This window comes from Kogia breviceps, chromosome 3 (genome assembly GCF_026419965.1).
Source record: "Kogia breviceps isolate mKogBre1 chromosome 3, mKogBre1 haplotype 1, whole genome shotgun sequence".
Taxonomy (NCBI): domain Eukaryota; kingdom Metazoa; phylum Chordata; class Mammalia; order Artiodactyla; family Physeteridae; genus Kogia; species Kogia breviceps.
Window position 1 is genome coordinate 114576441 of NC_081312.1, and position 16323 is coordinate 114592763.

Here is a 16323-nt window from a genome sequence, read left to right on the forward strand (position 1 = left end):
GGGAAAGGGGAAGGGGAGGAGGGGGAGGGGAGGAGGAGGAGGGGGATGGGAGGAGGGGGAGGGGGAGGAGGAGGGGAGGGGGAGAAGGAGAAGGAGAAGAAGAAGGAGAAGAAGAAGATAGCTGCTTTGGCACCCTTCCCACCATAGGAGGCCCAGAAATGCATCAGAGGAGGGGACCACGGAAGGGCAGAAGCTACAGAGCCCCCTCCCACTCAGGGATGCGCCAGCCAGAGATGAGCCAGCATATCAAGGGAAAAACCAACCGCCACTTCCAAGCTGAATTGGATACTCTCAATTTGTATGATTATTTGAGGATATAATTTTCCTCTAAAAGTGCGATGATAAGAAAGAGATGCTGAGTAGAGCTGGGAGATGACTTGCAAATTAATCTGTGCAAATAGTCTGTCTGAATGGCCATGTCGGTTTACACGTAGTTTTATAGTTCATACTAACTAGTACGTTTAAACTCTCTTACAATAAAGCAGTCCAATTAAAGGAGAAGAACTGACAAATCTTAACTTCGTGGCAAATGTAACCTGGCAAACTAAAAACTCAGGCTGGATTTTGTCAAAGTTAGCAAGGGTCTAAGCAGCTGGGGTCAGCTCTCAGGGTACCTGTTTGTACATGTGGCCGTCCGTAGTGGAGGACACTACTAGAAAATACTTGGGAAACCATTGATAGTTAAGGGGTATGAAAGGAAGTTTCTGCAGTGGTCTAAGAGGGTTCACATTGAACCTCATGTCTCCTTGGGGTTGGTGCCAACCCCACCATCAGGAATGTCTTCTGTTTTCTTTTGGTTCCTGCTGCTCCACTGCTCTTTTCTTTTTCACTTAAAAAAAATACGTGACGATAATTTTTAAAGCAAGTTTCAATTGGCTGCTTTTTTCTTTTGATATTCAAGAAATAAGTGACTTTTATTTCAATGATAGAGGAAAGCTCATGTCATTTCTTGCCTTCTTTTTCCCCCGAGCAGGCATTTACCCAGTGGATATTTTGGAAGATGACCCTGGTAATTGGTAAGCGGCTCTGGCTTACTGTGCCACTCTTGGGGAAGGAGCACGGCCCTCACCAGAGGTTTTCTCTCTTCCTACTGGGGAGCAGGTATGTGTGATCTTCCTCATTGGTGGAGAGTTCTGTAAAATCTAAATTATTAAAAAGGAGAATGTTAGTGAAAGAGCATTACAGATTAAAAACAAATCCTTCTGGAGTGAATACTAGAATAATTCCACTTTGAGAAGCAAAAAGAATCCTGGATTGGGATTCTGAGGTCTTGAGGATAAGTCCAGTTCTATAAAGCAGTCAGCCAAATAGCCTGCTGTGAATCCCATGTGTACCACTTAATAGCTGTGTGACCTTGAGTAAGTGTCTTTACCTCTCTGCTCTTGCCAGTCTCATCTCAGAAGTTGGGACAGTAACAGTGCTTACTTCATATTGGTGTTATGAGAATTAAATGAGATGCTGTGTGTATTGCCTGACTGGCCTCAGTTTTCCCATTTGTAAATGAGGGGATTGACTGACCTGTAGTCTCTAAGGTTTGACTTAGTCCTAAAAGTTTCTGACTTGGAATGAAGTTATATCAGCTACGCTTTTTAGCAATGATAAGATTGAATTTTGAATATGGACTGGAAGAAAACAGAAATGAAAACTATTTGTTAGGACAGTGGGATTGTGGGTGAAATTTAATAATTGTGTTATTTTTAAGGCCTTCCCCCCTCTCCTGAAGTAAATAAAAAAGAATATGTGAATCTTGGGCTGTACCTAAATTGGTTACCTTTTTTTTCAGATTTGAGGCTGATCTGTTGAAAGAGGCAAAATTTTCTTGTTTTATACGAATAAGGTTTCACTCATAACAGAAATCATTGCTCTCTGGCAGGCAAAGTTGGTTGAGGAAGACAGGGTTTTATTTTGCTGTATTGAAGTTGTTCCAGAGTTAATTAAAACAATGGCTTGTACAGTTTATATAGTGTGGCTTCCCTGAGATTTTGGAGATGCTAGTCTGTAATTAACTCCTGGAAGAATCCAGCTCCCATGGGTGATTCCTTATTGTTGATCTGCGGAGGGAGATGGCTGTACTCACACGCTTTCAGCGCCCCCTAGTGACATATAAACCAGAAAGCAAGCAAGCTCTCAGTCAAGGCTAGGGGCTTACTCTCTTGGGGAACTGCGGGGTTGGTGGGCTGAAGGGTTGTTGGACGGAGTAGTGGGGGGAATGCTAGGTAATCTGAGAAGTGTGGTGAAATACAAGAGTTAGCGCTGAAGTACTTTAGGGTGCAGTTTCAGTCATCTATCTGATTTTATTTCACATTTATTTATGGATTACGTCACTTAATAACAACAAAACCCCCCACATGTAGTATGCTCACAGAGTGAATAATTTTAGTGTTATTAGAAAAAACATAATAAAATAAGACAGTTCCTAAAATTATGTTGTTTTAATGTGATAGAAATGCTGAAATGTCTTTCTACCTATTTGCTTCTCTCCCTTCTAAAAAAAGAGTCCTGAAAATAATCATTTGGTTTCCTACCATTTTAGCAATTAATTAAGAAATGGTAGCAGTTTCCTCCCATTTAGCAGGTTTTGAAATAGTCTGATTTGCGATGATGATGGACCTTCTCATTGCTTTTAGCAAATTTAACTTTTCTTTTTGAAACCAGAGAAATTTTTTTAAACAAATGAACAAAAAAGACAAGGATGTACCACACCACATCCCTCTGGTCCTCCTCAAAGTCTTTTCTTTTCATAATTAACTGTTTTCAGTCTTGAAACTGTCTTATCATATTGAAAATACAATAATACTTACTGATTTTTCTTGGTTATAGAACAGTATATGCTCAGTGTATACAATTTGAGAACTATAGCCAAGGACAGAGAAAATAAAATCACCCATGTTAATTGCTATGAACATTTTGATGTGTTTCCATTGGATTTTATTTCTGGGCATGCTTTTTTAACATTCAGATCACACTCGGAGTACAATATTGTCCTTAAGAAGCATCTTTCTATGTTGATACAATGCTTTGTACATATTGTTTTTAATGGCCTTGTAACGGCCGTCTGATGGGTGAATCGTGCTTCATATAGCCACCATGGGGAGCCAGCTGGGGACTCTTCGTTAAGGTGACTTGAAGACTGGGAGCCACCAAGATGTTTATGGGTCTCAGGATTTGTTAAGAAACAATTCTCTGAAACCAAGGAGGCCTGCTGTAAACTTTTACAAGCAGCCTGCCTGCCTCGCTCAGCCATCACATCCTTTTCTCATTTTCTTAAACTCTCCTTGGTTTTCAAAACAGACTTTGGAGTGGAGTGTGTTGTCCATTTGCTTTGGGAGCTGAGGCCGGTGGGTTCGATGGCCGGGAACAGAACTTGGCAAGTGGGTGCTTGAGAGAAGGCTCTGGGGCAGCCCAGCATCAGAGACCCTGCATGTGCTGCTTGGTATTCCTTATGGTCATGAACAAACAGGTGCTGGGCACCGAGGATCTTCACCCTGGGGCTGCCTCAGAGCCAGAGCTGAGACTGCAGGGCCCAGAGAGGGTGTGGGTTTCTTGAGGCTGCTTGCAGGGATCCGAGCCAGGGCAGCAGGCAGCCTGAGTGGCATTGCGGGTGGACGCACGCTTGTCTAGGCTGTTTGCGTTGAGTGGCTGCAGGGGGACAGTTGAGGTCGGCTTGGCAGGTGCAGCCTGAGGTTGGGATGTGGCCTTTTGCTTTGGCAGGAGGAGGCCTGACGGGGATTCGGGTGGGGAAGGCTGCTGGGGCAGGAAGTGAATGGAAGGAGAGACCGCAAGGGGGTCAGCTGAGGAAATGTTCAGTCATTACTTGGATAGACAGGTGAGCAAGGGAAGAGCAGGTTTGCTGGGTGGGAGATAGAGGAAGGGCTGTTGTCAGATTGCCCTCGTGTTTGGCTCAGAGTGGGTAAGGTTTCCGTTTTCATGTTGCCTCCATCCTGTCAATTAAAAAAAAAATTTTATTTATTTTTAATTAGTTTATTTTTGGCTGTGTTGGGTCTCCATTGTGGTGCACAGGCTTCTCATCGCGGTGGCTTCTCTTGTTGCGGAGCACGGGCTCTAGGCACAAGGGCTTTAGTAGTTGTGGCTCATGGGCTCTAGAGCGCAGGCTCAGTAGTTGTGGCGCACGGGCTTAGTTGCTCCGCGGCACGTGAGATCTTCCTGGACCAGGGCTTGAACCCGTGTTCCCTGCATTGGCAGGCAGATTCTTAACCACTGTGCCACCAGGGAAGCCCCATCCTGTCAAATTAACTTCTGTGCAACAGTGTTCTTTCAGTGAATATTGTGCTAATTTAATTGTTAAGCAATTTCTTGTGCCCTTACTGTGGTGACAGAACAAAATGGTGATTTTACATTTTTTCAGGTTAAACTTGAAGCTTCGTCTGTTTGCTTTTGCCCTGTGCACTGTGATGAGCCTCAACATAAAATCTTGGTCTTGGTTAATCCCCAGGACACAAAGACAGGTTGGTAATTATTAATCAATTTAATAAACAAGGATTCTGATTTGTTTACAACGAATGGAATAAAAAACCTCAGAAATGATGGTTGTACTCTTCGGCTGGACTTAGAAGGACATCAAGGCAGAACTGATTTATTTTCAGCTTTTAGAGATCTGGTAAGGCATTATGATTTCTGTTTATTGACACACATATTGATTTTTGTATTGAAGACACCAGACACCTTCTTGCCCATAGCGGCAGTATTCAGAGCTGCTTTTAAGTGTAGCACTTACTGTTCTTATTAATAACATTGTGTGCACAGGATGGAGCCCTTTTGTTGGAGTGTCACCGTAGCCCAGCGAAGCCCAGGGACCATTCTTATCCCTGCCAGACAGATGAGGAAATGAGGCCTCTGATGGTCAGCTGGTGTAGGCTAGGGGATTTTTGCAAGGTGATTATCTGGTGGGGTTTTGTTTCTGGTGGTGAAATTTGTGTAATCTGTAACTCATTTATTCTCCCTCTGCATTATGAAGAGCCTGTTTTTGACCAGTTTCAGCTTCTTGGAGTGAGTGCTCTGATCACACGTGGATGGCTGTGCTCAGTGACATATAGGGCAGGGGTCTGGGGCTATGGGCAGTGACCAGTGTGAGGTTGGAGAGGGTTCCAGCCTATCAGTCCACCTGGAGCCCAGGCCACCAGTGAGCTGGAAGCAAACTCATCTCTGACCTCAAGGGAGTCCCAATTCAAATTCAATCCTATTTAGAAATTTACTCCTTTATTATGCTTTAATGTGTTTTACAGATTTCCTACAATTCCCATATAGTGCTTTCCTAATAAGAAATTAAAAAAACAAACGCTTAGTGAGTTAGCTCTCTTTCAATGTTGTGGTGTCTGGTGAAAGTTTGGGGTTATGGGTCTTTAACTACAATTTGCAAAGGGGCCTCCTTCAGCTTTCCAGCTCTCCTGGAGATGGACTTTTGCCTTAAACGCCGCATGTCCATCTGGGGTTTGTAGTCAGAGGATGCCCTGTTCGATGGGTGTCACAAAGCCCAAGGTGACCTCCTTAACTGGGGAACGTTATTCACCATGTAGACTGTTGTTAACGCTTCTCTTGTTACTAATCCTGAGACACGAGTGTGCTTAGCTAGCTGTCTGGGAGTTTTGGGCATGTTGGCGAAAACTCCTCCTCGCTCCAGGGCTGGGGGTGGCTGAGCTGTGTGTGAGAGCTTTCTGGTCAAGGTTCAGGACGTCTCCTATTCCTGTCAGGTCAAGCCCTGGTTGAACAAAGGGACTATGATAACCCCAGGCCTTTGACATTGCCTTGAGTTTGCGACTCCAGCTGGCACCAGGTTAGTGAAAGTAACAGGATGTGCACTCCTTGGGAAACAGATTGTCAAAAAAACTCTGAAAATATCATTTGCCAGTTTTAAGAAAATGTCCAAATATCAGCAGCCCTCTCCTCTGCCTTTTTTTTGGCATTTAACAATATTCTGTTTTATAGGTCTTTAACTGCAATTTGCAAAATGTAAATGTATGACTGACTCTTATAAATCTGTTTCCTATTTCTATTGTGCCTAATTTTTTGATTGTTTTCAAGAATGTATTATAATAAATATTCATAAGCTCAAAGAAATCTCACTCCGGACCTTTCTTTATATTTCATAGAGCTTTAAATAAAGTTTCCAAATGTTTTCCTGCTGCTGGGGCTCTATGATGGTTGCTGCAATTTTGCGTGATTTCCAAAAAGCGCTCAGGTGTTATTCACACCTCATGCTCTTTAGTCTGGTATTTTGAAGCAGGCACAATACGTAAATGCACCTCATGTGGCTTGAAACATGTGGACTCTGAAGCAGCCGATGGTACCATAGAGCCTCTTCACAGCTTTGACACATGTGCCACTTCAGTCATGTGCTTAGCTGTGACCATTGAGAAGGCTGTCCCTGGTTCCTTTATAATTTTCCAATTATATTTGTGAAGGCCTTGTGTTTGTGTGTATGTGTGGTTAGATGGAAGCTAAAGGGATCAGAGCTGTTTGATAAGCCCGTGTATGAGTTCATTATTGGTAAGCTGATTGAATCCATCATAGTAACTTCCAATAACCCTGTGAGCAAATGACAAACATCCTGGAGTGTGAATTCCCCGGTGGCAAGTAGTTAATATTCCTGGCGGGCTACCGTGAGGATGTGAGTTCAGGCAGACCTCAGACGTTGCGCAGGTTCCAGACCACTGCAGTAAAACGAATATCGCAATAAAGAGAGTCACACGAATTCTTTGGTTTCTCAGTGCATAGAAAAGTTATATTTACCCTATACTGTAGTCTGTTAAGTGTGCAGTAGCATTATGTCTTAGAAAACAATGTACACACCTTAATTAAAAATACTTTATTGCTAAAAAAGCTGACCATCATCTGAGCCTTCAGCAAGTCATAGTAATCTTTTTGTAATAGTAACATCAAAAATCACTGATCACAGATCATCATAACAAATGTAATAATAATGAAAGAGTTTGAAATATTGAGAGAATGACCAAAATGTGACACAAAGATGTAAAGTGAGCAATTGCTGTTGGGAAAATGACCCCGACATAGGGCTGCCACAAACTTTCGATTTGCAAAAAAATGCAATAAAGTGAAGTGCAGTAAAGTGAAGCATAGTAAAATGAGGTCTGCCTGCAATGCAGCTGTCCAGCTTTCCCCTGTAAGAAACTGGGGATGTGCCTTCCGTGAAGGTGGTTTGTGAAGTACGTGCCCTCGTTCTGTCTGGCTGTTCCCTGTGGGGCTCATGCTTGACTGTTTCTCTAATCAGTGGCTGGTTTCTGTCACCGAGGGGACACAGCCGAAGACGCACAGCCGAAGGCTGCCAAGAACCTCCCTTCCTTAGTTGTTTTGTACCTCCCCACGGCCCTATCTTTTTTAAAATTTCCCCTTGTTTTACTATTCCTTATTTTTAAACTGTTAACTGAACTCAAGTGTTTACAAAAATTAAAAATATAACTCCCCTCATCAAAAAAGTAGTCTTTTCTTACCTCCTGTATTAAATCAAAACTGCTTATCCTGGCATTCCAGATTCCCATCAACTGATGGCCTTTTGCTTCTCTCATTTCTTCCCGGGACCTGCAGAATAGAATTGATGAACCTGGACTTTGGCATCAGATTCAACAGACTTGGCATCCTGGCTCTGACAACTGACTGAGTGACCCAGGTAAGTGATTGGGCCTCTCTGAGTCTCAGTTTGGTCATTTGCAAAATGGGGGCATCTTAGCTACTTCACAAGGTAGTTGTGAGGATGAAATGATTTGTGGCAGAAAATCTGATGCTTTGGACCATCTAGGGCAGAGAGTAGGCGTGAAATTAGAAGTATTCTTCCATCATGATGCACTTTTGCATGTTCTTCTCTGTCTTTGAGTGCTGTGTTATAGAAGCACAGGGTTTTAGAATGGGAGGCCTTCTTGTCAACTGCTGGCCAAACTTTGGCAGCTGAATTGCCTCCTTGATGGATTCTGCTTGCAAACCTCATGGAGAGGAAGGTAACACCACACTAGGGCAATCTAGTCTGTTTTTGAACCACTCTAACGGTAATACCATTGTTCTTTTTACTAATCAAAAACTGCCTCATTGGATAATGGCATGCAGTCCATCCAAAAGCAGCCAGAGATCAAGAATGGGCTGGGGAGGATGTACCTCTACACCACCTGGATAAAAAGAAACAGGTGGCAGTCCTCATCCTTGGAAGTGCAGTGAGGCTGGACATTGCAGTGGGCTGCTGGAAAGCAGATGGAACCTGGGGCTGCCTTAATGGAAGCATAATGTTCCAGCTCAATTACAGCCCCATTCTCTTTGGTTGCTGCTCAGGATGCAGCTGAAACAAACTGGTGCTTATCCGTGGAGAGCAACCGGCGGGGGGCGGGGGGGTTGAGAGGGCTTGAAACCATTTGAACAAGGCTTGAGGAAACTAGGGCTATTTAGCTTTAGAGAAGGGAGACAAGGATCCAGAAGCTCACAGTCGAAAGAGTGTTTAGATCATTAGGTCCAGTGCTTTCCAAGATGATTTTAGGTGGTACAGATGAATTTCAGGAGGAGAAAAAGGATGATCTTTTGAATTTTATTTCAATTTAAAATATATCAAGGAAAGAGATTCTGTTTCCTACTAATACGGCTTTAACACTTAGCTAACACTTGTTAATCTCCTTTAAAAAAAAAAGGAAAGAAAATAGGTCTCCCAGCTGAGCACCCTTAGCTAGACTTTAAAGATTTATTATAGTAAGATTTATTTTTATAATCATAGCAAATGATGCCTCTTTTATGGTAGGGCTAAGAAGGTAGTATAGAGATATATCAGAATCATGAGGTGTTGTCTGGGGCACCGGCTTCTAGTCTGGGAGAGCCTGGTCTGTTATGGGACAGCTCTATTAGAACGTTCTTCTTAAGGAGCCCAAACTGATATGCTCGTGTGTCTCCTCATTGGCCTAGTGACCCCACAGGGGCCATCCAGGTAAGTGGGCATGGCTGCTCCACAGGGCAGATCTTCCTAGGCTTGAGTCCAGCTGCCATGTTTCCTGAGTTTTCTTTTAAGATCACTGACACGTTTCTCATTCTCTAGCTGTTCCTCCTTTGTTCTGGGCTCCAGAGCCCATCACATCCCGGATCCTTCTTTCAGATCTGGCTTCTTTTGGAACATGGTGTGCAGATACCACGTCATGGGTGGTCTGGTGGAAAGAAGCTGGGTTTTGGAGTCAAGTAAACCTGAGTTGAAATCTTTTGCCCTTTATGAGTGGGTGGCCTGGGTTAAGTTACTTAGCACCTCTGAGCTTCAGTTTCCTGTCTTCCTACTGAGGGGTGTGGCCTGTGGCCCAGCAGCGAGATGGCACCGGGAAGCTTGTTAGAAATGCAGGCACTTGCGTCCCACCTAGACCCGCTGAGGCAGAATCTGTCCTTTAACAAGGTCTCCAGAAGCCATCTGAGAAATGCGCCCTAGAGAACCGTGAGAGGAGAGTGGTGGCTGGTGAGAGCATTCCTCAATTTTCTTGGACATTCTGTTTCCACAAAGTTAGCCTCAGTTTACCTTGGCATTTCCTTAGAACCGGCCCAAGGCTGACTCACCTCTAGCTGACAGCTCATTACCATGCATGCCTGGCCCCTGGGCTTTTATCACAAACTTGTTATCAAGACATGGCTCTGTCCTCCAATGTTTTGAACCCACAGGAAGGACTACTATTATTCCCATTATATATATGTAAACAAACAGTTTTATGGAGCTGTAATTCACATATCATACAATTACCCATTTAAAGCATACAATTCAGTGATTTTTAGTATATTCACAGAGTTGTGCGTCTGTCACCACACTTAATTTTCTTTACCCCTAAAAGAAACCAACCCCACTTCCCAATCCTCCTCAGCCTTAGGCAATCTCTTCCATTTCTATAGATTTGCCTGTTCTGGACATTTCCTATGAATGGAATCATGGAGTATGTGGACTTGTGTGTCTGGCTTCCTTCATTGCATAATGCCTTCAGGAATCATCCATTCTGAAGCATGTTTCAGTACTTCATTTATTTTTATGGCTGAATACTATTCCATTGTATGGATTTGCCACATTTTGTTTATCGATTTACCGATTGATGGACATTTGGGTTGTTTCCACCTTTTGGCTATTATGAGTAATGCTGCTTTGAAAATTCTTATACAGGTTTTTGTGTAGATATATATGCATATATCTTTTAAAGTCAGTGTTTTTGTTTTCTTCAGATAAATACCCAGAAGTGGGATTTCTGAATCATGGGGTAGTTCTATTTAAAAAAACTTAAGGGACCTCCATACTGTTTTTCACAATGGTTGCACCAACTTGCATTTCCACCAATAGTGCATAAAGGTTCCATTTTCTCTACATCCTCACCAACACTTGCTATCTCTTGTCTTTTTGATAATAACCATTCTAACAGATGTGAAGTGATATTTCATTGTGGTTTTGGTTTCCATTTCCCTGATGATTAGTGATGTAGAACACTTTTTTATGTAGCTGTTGGCCATCTGTATGTCTTTGGAAAATGTCTATTCAGATTAAATGTGTTCTGAGATTCAATTTCCAACGTGTGGAAGTGGGTGGTTTCCCATAGCACCAAGTAGTTCTCTAGACACCAGCTGATTGTCCTTCCATTCACCTCAATTCTGACACTATCTGGAGACACCATCAGATTCGACAGGTTAGGGATTTAGTCCTACCAGACTCCCTGGCCCCCCACTTCAGATGCCAGTCTCAAGCCCACACTTTACCTGTACTTCTGACCAACTGGCTATAAATCAGAGGGTCCCATGACTCTGTGCCCCCTTCAGGCTCACCACTCTCCCAGTACCTCCACATGTTCACTAGCCCAGAAGTTCTCTGAACCCAGTCCTTTTGGATTTTTATGGAGGCTTCATTACAAAGGCATGATTGATTAAATCACTGACCATCGGCAGCTGATGCAACCTCCAGGCTCTCGCCCCTCCCCAGAGGTCAGGGGGATGGGACTGAAAATTCCAACCCTCTAATCATGTGGTTGGTTCTCCTGGCAACCAGCCCCCATCCTTAGGTGGGTCCAAAAATCACCTCAGTAACATAACAAGAGACACCTTCCCTGCTCTCATCACTTAAGAAATTCCAAGGGTTTTAGGAGTACTATGCCAGAAATGGGAAGAACACCAAATATATATATATATATATATATATTTGGGGGGGTACGCGGGCCTCTCACTGCTGTGGCCCCTCCTGCCGTGGAGCACAGGCTCCGGACGCGCAGGCTCAGTGGCCATGGCTCATGGGCCCAGCCGCTCCGCAGCATGTGGGATCCTCCCGGACCAGGGCACGAACCTATGTCCCCTGCAGGCGGACTCTCAACCACTGTGCCACCAGGGAAGCCCCAAATATATATATTTCTTAAAGTAAATCACAGTATTACACAGATCCACTGCCCATTTTTTAACCACATTGTTTTTTCTTTTGCTGTTGAGTTGTATGCGTTTTTATATGTTTTGGACCCTTTGTCAGATACATGATTTGCAAACATTTTCTCCTATTCAGTAGGTTACCTTTTCATTTTGCTGACAGTTTCCTTTGCTGTATAGAAGTTTTTTAGTTTGATGTAGTCCCACTTGTTTATTTTTGCTTTTGTTGCCTTTGCTTTTGGTGTCAAGTCCAAAAAAATCATCACCAAGACCAATGTCAAGGGGTCCTTGTGGTTTTTTTTTTTTTTTTTTTTTTTTTTTGCGGTATGCGGGCCTCTCACTGCTGTGGCCTCTCCCGTTGCGGAGCACAGGCTCCGGATGCGCAGGCCCAGCGGCCACGGCTCACAGGCCCAGCCGCTCCGCGGCATGTGGGATCCTCCCGGACCAGGGCACGAACCCGTGTCTCCTGCATCGGCAGGCGGATTCTCAACCACTGCGCCACCAGGGAAGCCCGGTCCTTGTGGTTTTGATTTGCATATCCCTGGTGATTAATGATGTTGAACATCCTTTCAAGTGTCTATTAGTCATTTTAATATCTTCTTTGGAGAACTATCTATTGAGATCCTTTACCCATTTTTGCATTGGGTTATTTGTCTTCTTGAGTTTAAGAATTCTTTATATATTCTAGATACTATTCTATTCCTTATCAGATTTATAAAATTTTTCTCCTATTCTGTGGGTTATCTTTTTACTTTCTTTCTTTTTTTTTTTTTTTTTGTGGTATGTGGGCCTCTTACTGCTGTGGCCTCTCCCGTTGTGGAGCACAGGCTCCAGACGCGCTGGCCCAGCAGCCATGGCCCACGGGTCCAGCCGCTCCGCAGCATGTGGGTTCTTCCCAGACCGGGGCATGAACCCACGTCCCCTGCATCGGCAGGTGGACCCTCAACCACTGAGCCACCAGGGAAGCCCTCTTTTACTTTTTTGATGGTGTCTTTAGAAACACAAAAGTTTAAAATTTTTATCATGTCCTGTTTATCTGTTTTTTGTTGTTGTTTTGTTGCTTGTGCTTTTGGTGTTAAATCTAAGAAAACTTGGCCTGTTTTGAAGAGTAAGTCCTTTCATCCAGTTATATTAACTCTTCCTTATGGCTGTGTAGTTAATATCATTTGAAGTTCTGAAGGTGTGCATTCTTTATTTTTAATACAAGTATTTAAAAATGCTTATTAAAAAATCCATGCAATTATTATACCACAAAACACACACCTAACACATTATTTAGCATACATTTCTGGAGATTTCAAGAGACTTTCATAAAATGCAAGTCAAGAGACTTTATGAAATGTATGCCTGCAGTTAAGAATGGAGGGAAATCTGGCTGCTGAAATTAAGATGACTTATGTTTAATTATTCTCCTAACACTAGCCTAGAACACTTGTCAGAAAAGGGAGTGAGGCCAAGTTGTCTCTTCTGGTCTTGGTGAATTCATGCTGATTTTAAGTCCAGTCTTTCTTTTCTAGGGTACTTACAGATCATCTTTCGTAATTCACTCTAGACCACCATTAGGAAGGGATGTTCAGGGAACCAGGCATTAGTTCCAAGACCTGCACCTTCCCCACACACACCAGGATGGCATTGGCTCATGTGTCTTTCTGGCCCCTTCCAGCATCTCATGCTCTCAGTGACTAAAGATTACAACTTCAGGATCACATTTGCAGGACTTCTGGCCCCTGGGATGTACATTCACTGAGGCTTATGCCTCGCTAAAAGTAACTAATGCACTCCTTTGCTTTTCCACTCTTTCCATCTGCTTGCTCCTAATTTGGAGGCCCTTTGCCTTCTCTGTGGCCAGTAGAGCCTCTGGCTAAGTTGTATTTCTTCCTCAAGCTCTCCCCTCCGAGTCCCGCCAGCCTACCCAGGCAGCTGGCAGCTGTCCTGTTTCCTTGAACGTCTTCCCAGCCTGCCTGAACTTCCTCAGTGCCCGGCTTTTCCTACTTTGGTCTTACAGGATGTTGCTGGGCCTGCGGACCTTGGCTGTGGGGAGGCCTCTTTCACCCTTTGCACTCGTCCTTTTTTTTTTTTTTTTTTTTTTGCGGTACGCAGGCCTCTCACTGCTGTGGCCTCTCCCGTTGCGGAGCACAGGCTCCGGACACGCAGGCTCAGCGGCCATGGCTCACGGGCCCAGCTGCTCCGCGGCATGTGGGATCTTCCCGGACTGGGGCACGAACCCATGTCCCCTGCATCGGCAGGCAGACTCGCAACCACTGCGCCACCAGGGAAGCTCTGCACTCGTCCTTTTAACATCTGACACTTTCTGATGGAAGCCCTCTCGGCAAGCTCCTAGGCCATGTGGATACTTTTCCTAGATGATCTCTTCCTGCTTTCCTTGTCTGGAAACTTGTCAGGTTTTTTTCAGCTCTCCTTATGACAATATCTGTTTGATTTTTTTTTTTTTCTTCCATAAAACCTAGTGGTTGATGATCAGAGGACAGAGCAACGAGTGTCCAGAGGCTGATTAAAAATGTCTATTTAGGGCTTCCCTGGTGGCGCAGTGGTTGAGAGTCCGCCTGCCGATGCAGGGGACATGGGTTCGTGCCCCGGTCCGGGAAGATCCCACATGCCGCGGAGCAGCTGGGCCCGTGAGCCATGGCTGCTGAGCCTGCACGTCCAGAGCCTGTGCTCCGCAACGGGAGAGGCCACAGCAGTGAGAGGCCTGCGTACCGCAAAAAAAAAAAAAAAAAAAAAAAAAAAAAGTCTATTTATAATTGAGTCAAATGAAAGAGACCTAATGCCACAGTGCTATGGAAGTTTCCAGAATAAGGGGACTCTTGGGTATTGCTGGGTGTAGGAGGAGCACGAGTTCTTGGCAGGGAAGTGCCCGTCTGGCTAGCATACGGTGTTGGAGGCCTGAGAAGTTCTCCACTGCTCACTCACATGGACCGCTGGTCTCCTCTCCCACTGTCCAGGCTGACTGGTGGTCACACAGTGGTCACACAGCTGCTCCTCTGCCCTGCAGGGCTGGGTGCTCTGGACATGAAGCAGTACCTGTGGAGGCAGAGGGAACCTGGAAAGTAGGCCCTCTCATCCCAGGCAGCGCCCCACCTTACAGCCTCTGGCCCTGAGTCTTACTGACCCCTTCTCTGAACGTTTTGCAGCTAACTTTCATAAAGCCTTCTCTACACTCCTGGCCCCTGCCTGGTGGGGAGGCCATGCTGAGGGGAGCTGGCCAGATGCCTGGTGACGTTATGGAGGATGGGTGGGGACTGGGGCTGGAGAGGGGTCCGCCTTTGGATCTCAGCCCTTCGAAGAATGCCTTAGTCATGATCGGAAGGAAGGATGGAGAGAAGGGAGGACAAGTCTTGAGTGTCCAGGAGTCTGGGAGCGCCCACAGGAGAGATGCTGAGGCCTCGCCCAGTGGGGAGAACTTGGGTTGGTGAAATAGTGGAAACAACAGGATTTGGGATGAATTGGAGGGGACAGGGAGGGAGGCCTGGGAATGACTGGGGTTCCGGCTGGGCCAACAGTGCTGGGTGATCTGGAAAGAAAAGCTTGGGGCGAGGGCAACCTGAGCTCCTCTGCAGGGTCTGTGGGCTGTCAAATTGAAGGAGGGGTCCGGGCAGGGGCCTGGACCCCAGGTGTACATCACTTTGCAGCTGTTCCTGGCTCTTTCTTCCTGGAGGGTGTGTTGTGGATTCCCTGTGCAGGGGAAGTGGCGAGGCTGAGAAACAGAAAGCAGGGTCCTTGCGGAGAGAGAGGACAGAGGGACGGCTGTTTGTGTTTGTTACCACACGCTGGCTTCCCTGATTGGAACATCTATCCCCCCAGCTTGCTTCCAGGACGTTTTGTGACCAAGCATAACACTCATCCTTCAAATTGCTGCTAATTTATTTATGGCTTTTGGTGATTGCGTGTCATGTGCACCCTGAGAAAAACAAGCAGGGAATCAAAAAATGATGATTTTTTCCTGGAAAAGCGTGCCCATTCTAGGCCTGCAGTGACAGCAAGAGCCAAGGCAAACATTCAGTTGAAACCAGAGCCGCTGTGTAGCCGCCTTCCTGGTGGCTGTCGTGGGCTGAGAGGTGATTGTGACACGGCGGGCCCGGGGCCAGGCCTTCTCTGGGCTGCGTTTGGGGCAGGTGGGTGGTGGTTCAGGAGGGGTGGGTGGGTGGAAAGTGAGATGCCCTGAGATGTCCAGAGAACTTCTGCAGAACTGGAAGGCCCTTTCTGGGACGTTCCTCACCCCTGAGAAGGCTGCCCAGATTTGGGGGAGGGGTTGGGGGAAAGGCCAGAAGATGGGGTAGGGGGAGGCCCTGTGAATTTCTGACCTTCAGGAAGGGGGCACCTAGCTAGAGCAGCTCCTGGTCCCCTGTTTGCCTTGAAGGGAGAGGTCAGGCCTCCCGGTGAGTGGGATGGATGGGGCTAAACCCAGCTCTGTTTAGCAGGATGAACCTGTGGACCTGAGTCAGTGAAGTGGTTTTTGTATCTCTGGTAAAAACCAAGCTAATATGGCAGGAGTGCAGGAGAGGCTTGTTGCCCTGGTGAAGTCTGAGTTTCAGCATGTGTGGAAGTAATTACAGTTTTCCTGGCTTTGAAGTGTGATGACCCCCGCGGACTCACGAACCCCAAGAGTTCAGGGACCGCCTGATTAGCAGCCTCGTTGGTGCAGCCTCCCGTGATCCCATGGACTTTGAATCTTTATGTTTAAGTCTGTGCTTGCATTTTGAATAGAGGAGAGGTAGACATTAGCCTGAAATGGATCTCATCCTCCCACCTTCTACATGGGGGAGTCCCGCTTACGTGGGTTTGGCAGTTTGGGAGAAAAGAGTTCTGGCCAGAAATTCAGGGTCGATTTAAATACCTGCTTCTCCTGGTGGCTAAGGTGCCCGTGTGGCTGTGCAAGCTCAGCCGGTGTCAGGTGGCCCCCAGGTTGAGTAGGACCCGACTTCACATAAGCTAAGAGAG

At 45.6% G+C, this 16323-nt stretch overlaps 1 protein-coding gene across 1 annotated transcript in view; it reads left to right on the forward strand.

The window, feature by feature from the left end:
- The window catches only part of LOC131753377 (protein FAM169BP-like), an 83658-nt gene that overhangs the window by 18826 nt on the left and 48509 nt on the right, over positions 1–16323 (forward strand). Inside the window, 2 exon segments of the mRNA XM_067030711.1 lie at positions 974–1075; positions 1077–1101. Coding sequence (XP_066886812.1) covers positions 1001–1075; positions 1077–1101 — 100 coding nt within the window. The 5' untranslated portion in view covers positions 974–1000.